This window comes from Malurus melanocephalus, unplaced genomic scaffold, assembly GCF_030028575.1.
Source record: "Malurus melanocephalus ecotype Western Australia unplaced genomic scaffold, MMel_1.1 scaffold_251, whole genome shotgun sequence".
Lineage (NCBI taxonomy): Eukaryota > Metazoa > Chordata > Aves > Passeriformes > Maluridae > Malurus > Malurus melanocephalus.
The window spans coordinates 298,572-316,831 of NW_026623483.1; the positions used below are offsets into that span (position 1 = coordinate 298,572).

At 43.2% G+C, this 18,260-nt stretch overlaps 1 protein-coding gene across 1 annotated transcript in view; it reads left to right on the forward strand.

Annotated features, from left to right (window-relative positions):
- MYBBP1A (MYB binding protein 1a) overlaps positions 1-18,260 on the forward strand; it is a 56,892-nt gene that overhangs the window by 18,785 nt on the left and 19,847 nt on the right. The window contains exons 22-23 of the mRNA XM_057375505.1: positions 1,313-1,444; positions 2,934-3,002. Coding sequence (XP_057231488.1) covers positions 1,313-1,444; positions 2,934-3,002 — 201 coding nt within the window. The remainder of the gene's footprint in view (positions 1-1,312; positions 1,445-2,933; positions 3,003-18,260) is intronic.

Below are 18,260 nucleotides of genomic sequence, written 5' to 3' on the forward strand. Positions count from 1 at the left end.
YATACTTGACTTTGAGACTAGAGGGAGGCATGCTTCAAACGTCCTTGTGCAGCGTCACGGGGCAGCCTCTCACTCCAGTGGGTGCAGGGCTCTGGTCCTGACCAAGCAGGGACTGAGCCAGTAGCTGATTTGAGCTCCCAGGTTGGGGCAAGTGACAGCACAGTTCATGTATTGCTGCTGGTGCTGACACTATGTTGCAGCAGGGAAGGTTTTGCAGAGACAGAGGTGTGGTGTGTTTCCAGTGAGCTGTGCTTYGTGAACATAATTTGGAGCTTTTCAATAAGCAGGAAAGTGGCACTAGAGCAGACTCGCGGACGCAGTAGCCAAATGTATGGAAAAACAATACAAGAAAGTTTTTACAGTAAACATATGCATGGAAGGAGGAATCTTCTTTTTCCCCTGCAGATGTGTATATCAAATAAGTGCTAAGTAGAGACRCTCAACTAGAAAAACTGAGGTCACATATTTCAAGACTTATCTGTCTTGTTCCACTTTAGCCTGTGTTCAGCTGCAGTAGCACTGCGAGTTTGACCTGAGAATGGGATACCACGTTAACATGGCTTTAGCTTTCCACAGGGTCATGGAAAAATTCCTTGGGCAGGAATTCTTYACTATTGTGAAGATTACAGCTTTTTCCTCCTGGGCCCTAATTTTTCATTTTTGCCAAAGAACAGTATGTCCCTGGCAATACGAGAACAGTCAGGAATGTTGGGATGCAGTGCTCCACACTTGGCGGTTCAATGACTACTCTTTGTTTAGGTCCATGTAGCCTGTGCAGGTGTCAACTGGTTGCTGTACGTCTGGAATTCTTGTTCGCCACCAGAGGGGGATATTGGAGCATGGACACAGTTCTGGAATTGCTGGATCCCTGATCAGTGCTAGGGCTTGTCTACTGAGTACCTAGGACTCCTGGACATAGCTGCTAAGTGTATGTGGATACAGATATGTACATACACTATTATCTACAGATTCAAATATTTCTGCAGTGAAAAACACCATGTGCACAACCCAGCTGGATGGGCTTGGAGTGCTCTGTGAGCCTCATGAGTTAGATGTGCCCACCACAAACCCACAGCATAGCTCCCACACTACTTGCAATGTATGTAGTCCTACTAGGAAGCTGTGCTGCCCTTCARTGACAAGGTCATATGGCTGTCAGTGCATGGGACAGCATGTTAGGGGCCCACTTGGTTGTTTCTTCATGGTTGTGTTGTTGAAAAAATCTCTGAGAACTGATAAAAAATTATTTATTTGTTGTTAGTGATTCATTCTTGTGTTGCATTGGAAATACTTTTCTGTTTCTTCCCTACAGCTTTTGAACCCAGGTTGTTTGAATGTGAAGAAAGTGGCTGTTATCTATCAGCAGGCACTGACCMAGTTCCTTAGTAAACGGAACAGTCCCCTTACATGCTCCATGTTCTATGATCTCTTCAAACGCTTCCCGGTAAGTGCTGCTAAGTGTGTGCTATGTTRTATTCTGCTGGCTCCAAAGTATGATTGTAATTCTGGGGAAAGTAGGGAGAGAAACTTCTCTGCTTTATTGCAGACTTTTAAAACTGCTGTGAGGTTTCCTTGGATCTTCATCTGCTCAGATTCTTAATACTGCATGTTTTTATAGCAACACTGCAGGAGGCCAGGATCTTATTTATGGTTTGGACTGGGATACTGCATGGAGGAGGCAGGTGAACAGAAGGCTGCTCTTTAAAACATAGCGTAAGAAGCTCTAATTTTTTACCAGTATTGAAGACAACATGGATGAGCAAGGTTTGCACAATGGCAAAACAGATCACCTTGTTTAAATAGCCAGTGTAGCTTGTGTCCAGTTCTGCTCTGACTGTGCARTTTCTCAGTTTTCTTCCAAGAAGGCTGAGGAGTGTAAAGTCTAATTGCAATCTAATCTCTAAGCCTGATGTTCAGACAGTGGAATTGATTGAAATGTTTGAGGTATTTCCTGCAAGCTTGACCTATGCCTGGGGCTGGTGTCCACTATGAGAACAGCCAGTTTTTAAGAAACAGGCCTTGGGCCTGAATGTCATACAATTCTGCAGGKATTTTTAGGTCAGAGCATGCTAGAGATGGCTGCCAGCAGCCCCTTCACAAAACCTTTTAGAATTGATGTCATGAGGGTGAGAGGAGGTGTAGGCTTGTGCAACGGGGGAAGATGCTTTCAGACTGAGGAAATCAATCTAGGACTGAGTTTGTCTGCTTGCCAGGTTTCTTAGGACACCAGCCCATGATGCCTCCTACATAAGTTCAAGAMATGGAGGGAGAGCAGGGTTGTGTGTTGCCCACATGGACAGCAAACATATCCTGTCTGCAGGTTTCTAGAGTCTGTGGATTCCATATGACTGTTCCTTGCAGACATGGCTTAAAATCACCACATTCACATTCCAAATTCCTTCAGGGATGGTGACTCAACCACTTCCCTGAGAAGCCTGTGCCAGTGCCTGGCAACCATTTCAGTGAAGAAATTTTTCCTAAAACCTAATGTAAACCTCCTCTGATGCAACTTTAGGCCCTTTCATTTTGTCCTGTCATTTGTTCCCTGCAAGAAGAGACCAACCCACACCTGGCTACAACCCAGCATGTTCTTTGCCTGGGACAGGGGTTCTGCACAAAGCGAACCTACACTACATAATGTGTCAGCCAGATGMAAACTTTAGTCATCACCAGGCAGAACACAGCGGCTGAAAACTACTTTCCTCAKTTTTCCAAGTGAATACTGCTGTTTTTGTTGTGATTAAGATTTCGCTCAGAGCTGGTGTGAGCAAATTTGTTAATTTTCAAAAAGGCTGTTGCTGATTTCTGGGCACTTCTCTTTCTTGTGGCATTTTTTTCTTCCTTAAGAGGCTGTGTAGAATGTATTTTGCTTGAAAAACAAACCTGTCTGTCAGTAAACTGCTAGTAAGAGACTGTGTCTTTCTTTGTTACAGATCATGTGTAAGCCTTTAGTAGATACTCTTGTTGAGTTTATCACGGCAGCAGCCAGGCAACATCAACAGGTAAGAATGAAAGTAAACAAACAAAGCTGTATTAAACAGTCAATCAGAGAAATCACTTAATGATGGCAGCTCAGATGATTTTTAATATGTTTAGAAAGTGCCTTTAAGGCTGCCCAATTTTGGAAGTGGCTTCCAGTGGGGCAGAGCTTTTGCAAATACTGCCTTGCTGCTTAGGTGTGTGACTGAAGTTGTGGAAGTTTCACACAATATATCCACAATCATGGGWGTTCTTTGGTAGTATCTCCTTTAAAAACTGCCTGCAGCTTTCAGGGTTGAGGCCCGATTGTGGTAGGGGTTGACTCCAATYGCTTTTTCCTTGATTACTTCCTTCTTGGTAAGATGTTCCTCGGTATTAATGGAGCCTGTTGTAATCCCTGCCTCCTCATGCTACCTTGAGGTCAGGTTCTTGAGTCTGTTCTGTGCCTTGCCAGCTGTCCTGCATTTTCTAGGCCATGTGCTGCTGTATTTAGTTTAAAACCRCTTGTACCACAGATCTGATTTTTTATGGTTGATTGCCTGTGCCTGACTAACACAAAATTAGTGGWGCCTTATCAATTAAACATTGCAGGGTGAGTGCACAGCTCAGTGTTGCTGGAGCAGGGAATGAGGCCTGTTTGGATTTTCACTGCAGTGGGGGGGGCCTTCCACACAGTTAATAACCCCACTGCAGTGGGGGGGCCTTCCACACAGTTAATAACCAAAACCCCTCTAGGCCAGTAGCACTATCTCAAACTTTCCCACCCCCCAGCTGTGCCCTGTGTCTATCCCCTGCAGAAGTGCATCCTAGATTGATCTTTCTGTTTCATAAATAGCTGTTTTATTGTTTCTGATCATTGGAAGGAATGTGAAGGGGTAGGTATGTGTKTACTGTAGGGCTGCTTTACATTGTCAATGTAAATTGCAGTTCAGACTGTTTTACCCAACAGGAACGGCTTTGATCTAAATAAGAACAAAAAAAAAGAGTGTGAATTAAAATATTTTGAGTAGATAATAATAAGGATATGTTACACAAATAACAATTTAGTTGTAAGGCACATATTTGATCCCATCCTTAAGAGACCAGAACAGCATCCCAAGCAGACAGCTCCATTGTGTGGGTATTTTTGCTTCTCCACGGGGAATAGCATTGTCCTTCTGCTAGGGTTTCCACAGTTATCCGCTTGAGTTTTGTTTGCAGAGCCTGTTCACCTCCTGGGTGGAGGAGTAGGGGAGGACGTGTGGAGTGTGTGGGAGCTGGGTACAGAACATGGATATGCTGCTGTTCAAACAAAGGCACATGGAGAGTGAGCTTGGAGGCGTGTGGAGCTTGGAGGCGAGGTGGTCTTCCTCTTAYAGCCCTGAATATTGGCTTCTTACTATTAAACTAGGTTTGTGCCAGGGACTGGAGGCTTAATTTTTGTTCTAACACTCCTGTTGTTAGTGATGATTTTGCTGGATATGGCTGCTGTATCTGTATGGACAGCTAATCCCACCAGGATTCTGACTTCTTGGCTGCGCAGATACCTTTGGCAGGATGTCTCTAGGGCCGCAAAGAGCCATATTCTGCAGGGTAAGGTGGAGGTTGAGCTCTGGGCAGATGTTTTCTGCTGGCCTGATAATGAACCCTGGAGCTCTGGCCCAGCAGGGCTGCTGGCCACTGTCCCAGACAGCCTGGGGGAGAAGATGCACTTTCAAGTTGAGCTTTAAGGTAGTTGTGAACAAAATTCTAAGTGATTTGTGAAGAGGATGTGAGGGGGGTGTTCCTTCCTCTCACCCCATATATCTGGTAAGTTTGTGAGAGCAGTATGGAGGCAGGGGCTCTGTTCCACATCTCTTCTCATCCAGACTGGTTCTTTAGGGCTTCTAAGCAAGATCTTRTGGCCACTGGCCTGCGTGCCCAAGAGAGCAGAGCTCTTGCTGGGGCCTCTAGTGTTAATCAAACTTGATCATTAAGTGATTACCCTCATCCAGCCTGACTGAAGTGGTTTGCAGAACACAGCAAGGCTTGGGCCTGCCTGTGATCTGGTCAAGAGACAGCAAAGCTGAACCGTGTATGCTCTGTTGTTCCTGTGGCTGATGTTGTGGGCTGCTGCAGGTCTGTCAAACTCAATTTCTGGGCAATGGTAACAGAGCAGATCCTGTAGGAAAYGCAGCAGCCATTCAGAGGCTGCTCAGCTGGGACTGGCTTGAAGAGGAGCAGTTTGGCCTCTCCAGCCCCAGCTATTTGTCCTGACCCAGGGGACCTCACTGTCTGCCTGCTGCCCAGGTGTTCATGCATTTACATCACAAAATGGGACATGAGGATGATTTGGCTGAAAACTTATCTTACCCTTGTACACGTACTTTCTTTTCCCCTTTTGCCATGTTAAAGTTAACTTCAGTCAATTTACTGGTCTTGTTCAGAGCACAGGGATAGTCTGTTCAGGGGCAGGAGTATTTGGGTGAAAGCTGTGATTTATTTCATTAGACATAGTGCTCATTAACATGAAATTACTGCTTCTGTGAGGTCAGTACAAGAATATTGGAAAACAGAGATTGGCTGTAGACTGTTGGCTGTAGCTTGCACAGCTGCAGTCTTTCTGTGCATCCTCTCTTCCTCAGCTGGTCACCTGTGAAACCTGGAGAACAGCAAACCTCAGTTTTGTGCCTTTATAGACTGAGGTGTTTGTAAGCCATTGGATGGGTGTTACATGCCTTTCTGGGAGGTACTTCTTTGGCCTGGATGATTACTGTAGAGAAAGGTGTTTTTTGGAGGTATCCAAAGGTTGCATTTTGTTGCAGAACTTAGCAGAAAAAAAGGAAGCTTTAAAACAAAACCTTCAAATAGTGTGACTGACATTGTCAGTCCTTTTCCTCTGATACTGTTCCTGCATATGTAAAGGAGCAGTGGGGTTCAGGTTAATGTTGAAGTAATTTGTGAGATAGAACAAACAACACATTGTGGGGGGTGAGAGCTCTTAAGGCAGTTTTAAGTGTGGCTCACAGTGGTTGGGTTGATAGATTTTCTTAGCCGTAAGCTCAACCTGTATAACAAGTTTTAATCTGGAAAGGTGAATTTGCATTGTCTTACTGAGATTGAACTTGAGACCAAAGCTTGAACTGGTGGTCAGGTTCTGCTCCTCTGATGTTRCTACTGGGGCACAGATGCCTGCAGAAGACAGCAGTTTCCCTGGAAAAGGAAAGAGATGGAKAAATTGGTATCATTTGTGAGTGGGGGAACAAACACAAGGGGTGTTTTACCAGGGAAGGGGGGATGTCATCCCACCCTGAATTCATTTAGTGCCTTTTTAAACCTATACATCAGAAAGACAGAAGATGAGGATACATGGTGACAGTGGATCTGTAAAACAACCTTATTTCAGGCAGTTCATGCTTCTCAGCTGGACTTCTCAACTGTTGTGATACCATGCTGGCTGCAGGACTCTGGGACTTGGACTCTGCAAGTTCAACTGCATTGTGCCCATGGCAGCTGGTGCTCTGAATGCTCAGTGATATGGCTGGCCTGTTTTCAAACTGTGCCTTTCTTTGAGTGGGAATTTAAAGTCCCAAACATGCCTGTGTGAAAGTTAAAATGCTTCAGGTTCTAAAAAAATCAACATGCTGGTGTTTGGTTGTCACTCATTTATTGAACTGAGAAATCGGGTGAGATTTGTGATGGTTTGGGTGGGTTTTTTTTTAAATGTTGTTTGTGGGGTTTTTCGTTTATTTTTTTTCTACAGTAGCAGTTGGGATCTCTTTCACAAACTTTTGTTGATCCTTGCCCCCCCATATGTGTGTTAAACCAGTGTATAACTTAAGGCTGTACTGTCTTCTCTGAATATGGCCTGCTTCATCCTGCCATGTGTTTTTGCAGTATTGTCTTTTGTAAAAAGAAGTGACTAGAAACTATACAAAATCACTTGATTGCAAGCAGCTACTGTGAAGCTTTTCAAGAGGACCTTTAGTGTGAGAGAAGTGCTCCAAGTTAAAGAGGAAGAAAGAGGTAAAGAATGACACTGTAGTGCAGCCTAATCTAAGTTGTTGAATGCAGCTCTGAAGACTGGGTTCCTAAGAACAACTCACCCAGTGACCTTGTCTTTGCAGAAATGTCTTCTGTGGTAGGCAAATGGGGCCACTGCCCACATCACAATCTTCTGGTACATCCAGAAGGTCTGAGAGCTTTCCCTTACAGACAGGTGCTTATACCAGATAAAGTGTAGCTRCCATTTCTGGAGTGCAGTAGCTAGGCACATAACTGCTCACACACCGGTGCTCTGAAGATCTCAGGTACAAATGGCAGCAGGAGAAAGAGACTCCAGTGATAACTGGTATAGGAAGAGGACAAGCCATCACAAGTGGAGCTTGCGTTATCCCGTTGAGTTATCCTGGTGCTAGTGAATTGCAGTAAGTGTCTAGCACAGGCGATCCCACTGGCAGTGCAAYTAGCCAGCAGAATGTGTGTAGTACTGACAGGGTGGGGAAGGCTTGTGCTGTTTCATGGACAAAGGATGTTCCTGTCAGCCTGATGTCTTCCACAAGCACTAAACATATTCTCTCAAATTCTGTTTGGAAAAAACACATGTGTGAGCTAGTCCTCACTTCCTCCTTTCTCAGTGCAGTTTGTTCTTACTGCTGCAGTTGCTTTCCAGGAGACCTTGACCTTCAGATTACTTCTTTGTGCCTTGTTTCAGTGGGTGCAGTGTCGCTTCTTCAATATGCACAAAAGCTTGTTTTTTTGTTTTGTGCTGATGAAGCATAAACCAGGGATCTACATATGTTTAATTTAATGATTATTGCATGGCTCAGCTACATACCAGAACCCTTCTGAGCCTTAGGTGAGGAATGTCTTCCTGGTTTATTTTTAGCTGTATTGCTCTGATGAGCTGAGCTATAGTAACATCTAATTCTGTAATTGTGCAGTGCTGGGCTGTCCCTGCACTGATGCTGTTGCAGCAGAAGCCTCTCAGTGCTGCACTGGTAATTGTAGTGAGGTTCTCACTGCAATATCCCCCCATTCTCATATACAAGGACTGGATGAGTCTGTGAACTAAGGTTTCTACCCTAGAAACTCCTTCTGTGAGCCTGAGGATCACGTGAAGAGGGAAGACGTGTGGCTGGTTGCATTGCAGTACCCAGGTGTGCTGCTGATGCAGGCTCCTGCAGGCAAGGGCACCTGCCAGCCCCCAGCTGGAAACAGGCTGAAGCACAGCCTCTCTGGAAGCCTGGCCTGGAGCACCTGTGCTTTTCCCTGAGAAGTCCAGTTTGTTGGGCAGCAGTATTCAAACCAATTTGGGAAGGAGCCCTAATAAATGAAAATCACTACTTCCAGAGTTAACGTTGTCTCCATCTTGCTTGTGGCAGACACTTAAAACCTCTCCTAGTCTATTCTTCCTAGGATTTGCAGAAATTATTTGATATCCATCCCTTGTTCTCTTCCTTTGGGAAAGGCACTGGGAGTGTACACATCAACACAATTTCTAAGAGCCACTGCAATTACTTTGGAGCTGTGGTCACACATCAATTTGAATACATTCCTGTCTTCATATTTGCRTTTAAAGCTATACTGATTGAGGATGTTGCAGTAGTGGAAGCATAATAAGGCTATATTTGTCCATCAAATGAGTTTATTTTCTGTGATTTGGCTGGAACTCTGCAGAGCTGATGTAAGTGCAGAGCTGTCATGAAACTAATAAAAGTYATTTTACTTAGTGTGAAAATGAGAATGGGCACTAAGACAGAGTTCAAAATGTCATCTTATGTCATATAGATTCATTAGTATTTCACAATGTGTTTTTATAAAKCTGTCTGTGACAAGGAACCCTCTAAGATCTATCTAATAGAGAGTGTATTTTAGGTAAGTTGCTAATTAATCTTGGTGCTTTGGCAGTCTCCCCGAAGGGATCAAACATATGTAGACATAATTTTAGAGAACTGAAGCAGGTCTGTGCCAGAGCTGCCATCACCAGATGAGTAAAATATGATCCCAGAGTCCTGCCAAAGAGGTTTTGGCYGATTGACAATTATCCTTCTGAACAGTTTATGTTTTATGTAAATATCTAAGTTTAAAAGTAATTAAACTTTAACACAGCAAGAGCAGTAAAAGTACTGCAAAGCCTCAGAAGCCAGCACACCTCTGTGTGCGTGTTTGGGTGTATTTCACCTCATGCTGGGGAAGATGAATGGATCYCCGCATTAATTCACTGTGCCCTGCCTGCATGCTCACAGATAGCTTCCAGCAGGAGGTAGAGGAAGAACTTGTTATGGAACATTTTGCATAAGCTGTTACTAAAAAGATAAGAACAAGCACCAGTTCAGCTCTRCCTCCTTTGCATCAGGAATGAGCACCAGGCAGCTGGTGCGAGCTGAGCAAGAGGCCATGAGTGAAAGCCTGTGAGGGATAGAGCATCCTCTATCCCTTGGCACAGGTCACACAGCCTGTGCCTGTGTCCTCTGTGGAGGTGTCACTGGTGGGCAGGCCTTCAGAGGGTGAGTTGTCCACAGGCAGTGAGATCCAAGTGATGCAGTGCTGGAGAGGCTGTAGAATTACCTGTAGAATCCATCCAAGAGTTGCCTGTAAAATCCATCCTTTTCATCTTCCTTGGTTCAGAACGTACCCTCTCCTCAATGAAAATAAATCATTTGCAGCTGGAAAATCTATGTCAAAGTGACATACTTTTACCCCAGTCAGTGTCCTGTTCCTGTTTTTATTTTGTGTAAGGTGATGGTCAAGGAGCATCTGTGTTTTGTAAGGTAAAGATGAACTATGGGTGGGCTCTTGGGGGCATTTTTGATCTACTTCATCACGAGCCAGCAAAGCCCTGTGACTTGAACTAGCTCTAGGTATGTAAACTGTCCACTGAAGTTGAAGGGGAAGTAGTTGAATGCTTTAAGTGCTTTGCTGGGTCAGGGCCAGAATGTTCTGTTTTTGTGTGGAGATTTTTAATTCCCAGACCTTTAAGATAGTCTGGATGTGGATTATCGTATCCCCAGCATTTCATTTTTGAGAGTGTCTCTTGCACTGGGATTGCTCAAAGAAACTSTTTTCTTTTGGTGTGGTGGAGAACATTGACAGCATCTATAAATAGTCTCTGATATTCTTTGGAAAGGTGTGTGATTCCACAGCAAAATGTGTCTCCCTGAGGAACTGTTTTCTCAGCTTTGTTTCTCTCTTACTTGTGTGAGATGGTTGAAAATTTCAAAAGGTTTGTTTAAATTTTTCAGGTCCTGACTGCATTTAAGCTAAGTGCTCAAAATCCCATAGCATGAGTTTTCACTTGTATTTGCATTGAAAACTTGGTGTGCTCATGATGTATTTCAGCTCAATGTCACTTAACTTGCAGGGTCTCTTGGGAGCATCATGTATGTTGTGAGCTGTTTATGTTTGTTTATTTTTCCTTCATGTTCTTTTTTTTTTGTGTGTGTTTTACTTCTTGGTGCCTATTAATGGCTTCTGTGTGTTTTGCCAGAAGTGTCTAGCAGACAGATGCCTGCATTGCCCACAAACAAATCCATAGTGATACCAGCCATTTATTGACTGGCACAGAGACACTGCCCTGCTATCAATCTCGGTCTTTATATTCCACCATACTCTGTGCAGCACAAGCAGAACATGAAGAAGCTTCTGTCTGTCTTTATTCTGATTCTGGAGATGCAGGCTGTGTTTATTCTGCTCGCTAGTCTTCTGCTGATTGTGTTGATGATCATGTAGCAAATCCTCAGTAATGGAGGAAACATTCTAGTCTGTTGGCTGGGAAGAAATAAGAAAATTAAAAGGTCACATAAACTTTAGTTCTTGCTATAGATGCTGCTGCTGCTAAGAGCTATCCAAGGAGGAAAGTGCTCCAGAGCATCCTGCGTGTAGGATGGACTTGCTGAGTTAGATCTATACCATGTTGCAGTGATTTTTCAACTCAGTAATTTCCTAGCCTACTAAATCAGACTTGCCATCTGACACGTGGGTAGTGGATGGTTTTTAAAAAGTGAGTTGATGGCTTTTAAAAAGAGAGTGTACCACCCAAGTGTATTGTGCTCAGCCTGCTGAACACAGCACCTTCGACAGTTTGAGGAGTAGATGTTTGTGCAGAGCAAATGGGAAAATTTGTTCAGAGACAAGGTCGTTGTCATGTATTTAATAATGGCATAACAAAACCAGAAGGGGTATATATATTAATATCGTAATTATGTTAATATAATATATMATATGCTATACATAATATATAATATATGATGTATATTATATAACATACAAGATATATTAATCTTACAAAATATAAGAAAACATCGGGATAGAATCCTGTTGAAGCTCTGGGAAATGAACTCTTTACAGTGAGCTGTGGGATCCTGGTGTGGGAGTAATAGCAGGTGTGTTGGAAAGGTGTTTTGGTGGCAAGTGAAGAAAGATTAGGACTTCTACAGTATAAAACGAGATACCAATCTGGTCTCTGCTCACTGACGAGGATGTCCCCAAGTGTTTGTGTACTAAGTGGCACCTCCATTTTTGCTGTAGTATAGGAATGTGGGAGTAGTGGGATTTGGCTCTTTCTCTTTCTACTTTGCCTTGGCACRTGTTAAAATGCCACACTGCAAGAGTTTAAGCACAAGAAAGGAGTTCAGGTTCCTCTATAGGATTTCTCCAGCCTTGTCGCTCTTTTCGATASCACTGTGCCCTCTCTCTTGTCATTGTGCCTCTCAGTTGATTCTGCATAATGAAGAGAGGTCTGCTGGTGAGCATGCAAAACAATGAATCTTGAAGCTCAACCCAGTACAATTTCCAACTTTTTTTTTTTTTTTGCTTAGCAATGCTTTTTATTTCAATATTTCAAGCTAACAATTTTACTGATGTGTGAGTACTTTTTTTTTTATACTGCTTGAAAGCTAAACTTCARTGGTTGATGTTTGAGTGAATTGGAATTCTAATTTCTCATTATCTGCTGATAAATGTTCTCAAAAGATGAAAACCTTTGTCCTTGCAACATCAAGCCTGGTGTAGTGTATCAGGGGCAGCAGCTAAAAGCACAGCAGYTAAAAGCACACAGTGCCTAGGCAACACGGGCTTTTAAAAAAATGTGTGCTGCTCTTAAATCACCTTAATTATTAAATTTTACTTCAGCAAAGTCTCCTTAAATAGGCTGCATTATGCTGTAGCTGCCTTCTGAATTGCCTCAAGAAAATCCAATTCCAGATCTCTCCTGAATTGAAGAAAATGGGCTTTGTTGTGCAGAGGAGACATCTGGCTTGGGAAGCATTGGGAGGAGCAGTGAGTGCGTAGGAACTGGGGGGACAGTTTTTGTTGTGGTCTTAGTGATGTGTGTGAGTAACTTGAGGTGTTAGTGGAGCCTCTTGGTGTTTGATAATACATATATAAATAGTAAATAAAGTTAAATAGAAACAGACAAAAATAAAGCTTTGGGGATAGATAGGTTTGAGTCTTTTTTTCAAGAGGAAAGCCAGAGTTGAGAGAAAGGACAGTGTCCTGGATGATTTCCTGAGAAGTTTCTTGGTCATGCTTCTTTGAGCCGCAGATACTGGGATGTTCTGCAAGAGTCTTTGCTTTGATTTCCTAACATAAGAACATTCCTTGCTCTGTTTTTTAGAGTGAGGAACTTGTAAAAGCAAAGTGGAAATGTTTCAAAGTAAATAGGGTCATATTAAGTAACCAAACTGTTTTAGATAATTCTTAAATATTTTGTACTGTGTCCTTAATTTGAGAGAGAAGAAGGAAAATGGGCTTATTTTCTGATTATTATTTTTTAATGTGGAAAAGGGAGACTTGGTTGCATTGCACAGAGTCCACTCCTGTTCCTTTCTCACCTGGTCGCAGTATGCCCTGTGGTACCAGTGTTCCTCATCAGTGTTTCACTCCTGTAGYTGGACATTACAGGAAGAGCAAGAAAACATCAGAATGCATGGATGCTAATCTGGGTTCTGCTGCTGATTTATGTTGTGTCCTCATGGCTCATTTAATTATGGCATCTTTTCATTTTCCAAGAATTTAGGGTAATAAGAGATGGATTTTTTTTTTTGGAGCAAAACATTAAGACTGATTGGCCTTTCTGATGCGTTAAGTGGTTACCCCAGGGAGAAATGATTCTCTGTGTTGACCAAAGCAGCAGACCAATATATGGATCGTGCTGTATGGATTGCTGTGTCCCAAGGGTCTGTGTGTTGGCCTCTGGTGAAAGAAGTGCTCAAGGTTTTCTCCAGCCCTGAATGCTCACCAGCTGTATCTTTGTTGTATGCAAATGAAGTACTCAGAGCTGGTATCTAATACCATCAACGAGGCCTGGCCCAGGGGTCCTGTGTGTTATTTTATATGTTCATTGTTTTGACTGCGCAAGTGTCCTGCAGACCCTTTATCTGAGGCAGAAAACCTGCCAGTGCACCCCAGTATTTCATGTGCAGGCATCCTTTGAAAAACTGCCCTATCAKATTTCTCTGTGTGTACTGACTCCTCTCTACTGCCTTTAAAATACAGCAACTAATTATTTGTTTCATTACTTCTTGTTAGGCTGTGGTGACCGTAGGAGGAAGCTTTAATTATTTTTTAAATTTTTTATTTGGCTCTCCCAGATGTCAGCAGAACAGTGCTGAAGGAAGCAGCAGTACCTGTGCACACTTGTATTGGGCACAAATGTCCTGTTGCAGTGAGCAGACTCTTCCAAATGGCCCCTCTGGTTAGGCAAGTGCAAGGTGAGGCTTTTCCTTTGACAAGAGCATCCTCCAGAGCACTATTTTGAGGGGAACCAAGCATGGAAAAAGTTCATTGCTTGGCAGCAGTGCAGAGAAAGTGATTTGCAGAGTCCCTGGTTAAACAAAGTACTGATGGTTTAGGGCCTGAAGAAACCTGTATGTGAGTGAATGCTGTGTGTACAATCTGCAGGCAGGCTGACTGCCAGTTCTGGGTTTTCTCCTGGCTCAAGTAYATTTAAAACCCATCTGGTGTGACTGTGTTAGAGAAATCAATGAGAATCTTACCTGTAGGGTCTAGGCTGATGTCAAGTGCAGCTGCATGAGATAAAGGGGGTTTGTGCGGGGTGTAGCTCAATCCATATTTTGAGCTAGATTGAGCAGCAGTGGTTAAAGTGCTTGTCATGCTATAACCATTTTCTGGTTGTAGAGGAGAAGGCTGTTCAGTGTAACTGACAGGATAAACTTCCCGTGGTCTGGCAAGTCCTCAGTCACAGAATGAAGTGAGCAGCTCATGTGATCAATCAACTGCTGCTCTTCAGAGCCCTGGAGATAGCAGTGGAATCATTCAGGTTGCTTAACTTCTCCTTGCTGTTGTGCAGGTTAGCACATCTGAGCCATGGGTGAAGAGATTTATGAAGGATAATAAAAAATAAGAGAGKAGAGTGGTGTTAGCAGGAGGGGTAGGAAGATGGAGATTCTTCACAGCCAGTTTTGTCTCTGCTTCTAGGGAGCTTTGTTCTTTTCCAGAAGAAAGGTAGAAAAACCTGAAACTTAAAGGTAGAGTATCCAAAGTGGGGACCAAAGTCTGATTAATAGTATGTAAGCAGTTGTGAGTGGTTTAAAGGTTCCTGCCAGATCTGTGGAAATCTGTGTTTTTACGGGGAAGGAAGAACAGGTAAAGGCACCTGAAGATGGGCTGCTGTGCAGGTTGGCTTATTCTAAACTACTGAAGATTGCAAGAACTTGATTACGTAGGTGGGAGTACACTGAATGAAATTGCCTTTCTCGTCCAAGGTTGTAAAATGTGATTTAGGTGTCACTTAAATGCTTTACATGTTGTAATTAACCAGCCTTGCAAAATTTTTCTCATCCATTTGTTGCAGGAACTTAATTTAAGATGTAAAATACCATTTGTTTTTATCATTTTTTGGCAAGGAGAATTTTATTCCTGAGCTCATAAATCTGCTATTTGGATTTTTTTTTTTGGCAAGGCCAGACTGAGGGAGGAACCTGCTTTCTGGCCCAGAGCATGATGTTTGGAGCACTGGGAAGGTATGGGAGCAGCGGATGGTAGATGATGGCTGGTGGTTTCTGCTCACTGTTTACTTCTCCTGCATTCTTCTACCATCTCTGTTTCTGGAGGCAGTAGGAAAGATCTGGAATATCATCTGACTGTCTGACAGCTTCTGTGCTGGCCAAGTTGTGTCCTGCTTGTGTTCTGCCAACCTCAGACAGCAATATCACACCTTGTCAAGGCTGGCTGAGGGAGCGTCTTGAAAAAGCTGTTTCATTAGTCTGAGGACTCTGGGTTGTAGCAGGAATTACTGAATTTGGCTCCCAAGCCAGGTGATCAGACAGAAGATRTTTTCATGGTCTTGGTGGGCAGTGTGAGCTCTCCCTAACTGTGCTTTCAGGCACCAGGAGTCTGTCCAGGGACTGCCAATGTGCCTTGTGCCAGGCAGAGCAGAGGAGCCAGCCAGGAGCTGGGCGCAGGAAAGGCTCTCCCTGGGTCCCTTAATCAGAGGGATAACAGGGTAAATTTGGGATAAAAATTGTCTAATTTTTAAACCAAGAAATAGCTGTGTTGTTGCTCAGATGTCCTGGCATGTCCTGCAAAGCTGAACATGCCAGCTACATTCTCCTAACAATCCACTTACCCCAGAAGGTGTGAGCACTTTCCACACTGTAACTTTTTATACAGCTGCTAAATAATAATATTGGCTCTACTGCTTGTGTGTGCCTTGTTTCAGTGGTGRTGAGGAAAGAAAATTAGTTTTTGTTATCAAAAATAGTTTTCTTAAGCCACAGACAKGGCTTTGTCTTATCCTCCCTCCCTGTTGGATTTGAAATATGTATGAATCATATTTAGGTGCACATACATGCTGTATGTGAGGTACTGCAGTTACATCTTGGRGATTGAGGAAAAGTGATTTGGCAAATGTTTCTTAATCATCTCTGGCTTTCACTTTTTCTATCTAAAGCCTTCAAATAAGGTTTGTATGTTTTAAGTGGATAACTGGTGTTTGATGCTTTTCAGTGAGGATGCATGTTAAGGATCTTGGACCATAATTTCTTGTTTGTCTTTAAATTTGGAAAGAATCCTGTTCTGTCCCTCTTCTCATCTTCCCCTGAGGAGGCTATGGAGATGTTCCAAGAGCTGGACCTCCTCTGCTCTGGAGCCAGGCTGGAAGAGTGGGGGTGTTCAGCCTGGAGAAGAGAAGGCTCCAGGGAKATATCAGAGCCCCTGCCAGTGTCTGAAGGCACTCCAGGAGAGCTGGAGAGGGACTTTGCACAAAGGCCTGGAGTGACAGGASAAGGGGAAATGACTTCCCACTGCCAGAGGGCAGGGTTAGATGAGATATTGGGAAGAGAGGGTGAGGGTGGTGAGGCCCTGGCACAGATTGCCCAGAGAAGCTATGTCTGCCCCATCCCTGGAAGTGTTCARGGCCMGGCTGGATAAGGSTTGGAGCAACCTGGGATAGTGGAAKCCCATGGCAAGGGTTGAACAGGATGGGCTTTAAGTTGTCCCATCCAGGCACAAAAGGTTCAATGATTTGTGGTATATAAGGCATACATTGAACTGCCATTGCCTCCAAACAGCCTGCTGGGAATTTATTGTGTGAAYAACCTTCAAGGCTGTTTCTAACCCAGACTCAACTGCCAAGCCGATATCTGATCTCAGCTTAGAAATGCTCAAACAGGTGAACCAAATGTGGTAGAGAAATACAAAGCACTAAAATTCAAGAYTGCTCTGTTGTCTCCATCCCACATTCACTGTGAATGTTAAAATAAAATTGTCAGACTGTATGAGCAGAAATGGTGATAGATTGGCACTTGCTTCATAGGTTTGGGTGCTCTTTGTTTTCTTTTTTTAAAAGTTTTGGCAGTTTTGGCAATTGGAAGAGACTTTTGCTGTGGTGCTCTGGATCTCCTGCTCTGTAGTAATAAATGACAGGTTTTTCTCCTGTAACCAATAGTCCTGTAAGGTGRAGCTTTTGGATTTTGGAGTGGGTTGGTTATTTTATTTTAAACATGTAGTAAATTACAGATAGCAGAGTAATTTATTTCATAGTTTGATTTTTTTAATAAAATTCATAGGAAACTTACTTAAAATTTCCCATATTCTTGGCCTCTGTTCTTTCACCCAGCTTTCCTGGTAGTATTTGTCATAAACACAGTATGTGATTCATGCAATTGCAATCTCAAAGGGCTTGGGAGGAGAGAATTTCTAGAAGTGCAATTATTTTTTGCCATATCCCTGTGGCTGTAGAATAGTCTTAAAGCTGAGGATTACACACTGAGAGCTCTGCTGTTTTATGCTATGTGCTGGCACTGAGTCAGAYGTGCTGGCAGGCCAGAAGGGAAACATCAGTGCTCTGAAATACCAGGGGCCTTTGTGGTGTGATACCACCTCTATATTGTTGTCTCCTGGACTTCCAAGAGCAGTGGAATGCTGATAGCACTAAAACACCTGATGCTTCTTCACTTTTAAAAATTTGAGTTGCACAAATCTGTGATTTTCCAGGTGATGTTTTCTTTATATACATATATATATATATACACATACATACACACATATAACATAAATGGAATAAGAAGGTCTTACCACATTGATGACGTGTTTCATGTCACTAAACTTTGTCCATGCTGCAAAGACAATAGGCAAAAAGATCAGGAAAATCCATCTTCATGTCTTTGGTAAGCATTTAAAYTCCCCACTGCTTCTGTTACACTGTGTAAGGAGGTGTGATAAGCTCAAATATTGTCTTGGGTCAGATCTAATGGTGTTTCTGTCCTGCCATGTGCTTGAGGCAAGCCACGCAAACTTGCTGTATCTTTCCTGAAAGCTGGAAATGACTGTCAGGGAATTTGGAAGGGTTATCTAGCTGTAGCCTGCAAACTRCTTTGAGATCACCTAGCAGAGCAGCTGTGTGAAAACTCAGAGTTGGTGTTTGGTGTGCCACAGTGCAGGCGCATCTTCAGGTTCCTGCTCCTCTGATGGAGGCAGTGATGACTGCTGATTTCAGTGTCTTTCATCTCAGGAGTGTGCCTGCGTGGCAGTTTTTTTTACCTATTTGCAAAGCCACCTCCAGCCAGTATCTGAAACCACTTGGGATTGAAAATGGTTTCTTTTTGCATCAGAAACAAGTGTCCTYCTATTAACAGAGTGCTTTTCTTTGGAAAAACAACTCTGAATTTAGGTCATGCCTTCATCTCTTCAGGATTGCAAACAGGATCTCTACAGTATTGCGAAGGCTTATTTGTTTTGTTCTTTTTCACAGCTGAAGTGATTTAAAGACATTTCAGTCTGTTCCACTCCATCCAGCTCACCTGGATGGTGGTGGGGGAGAGCAACTTCTGACCTACCTGTGCTATATACCTGCTTTCART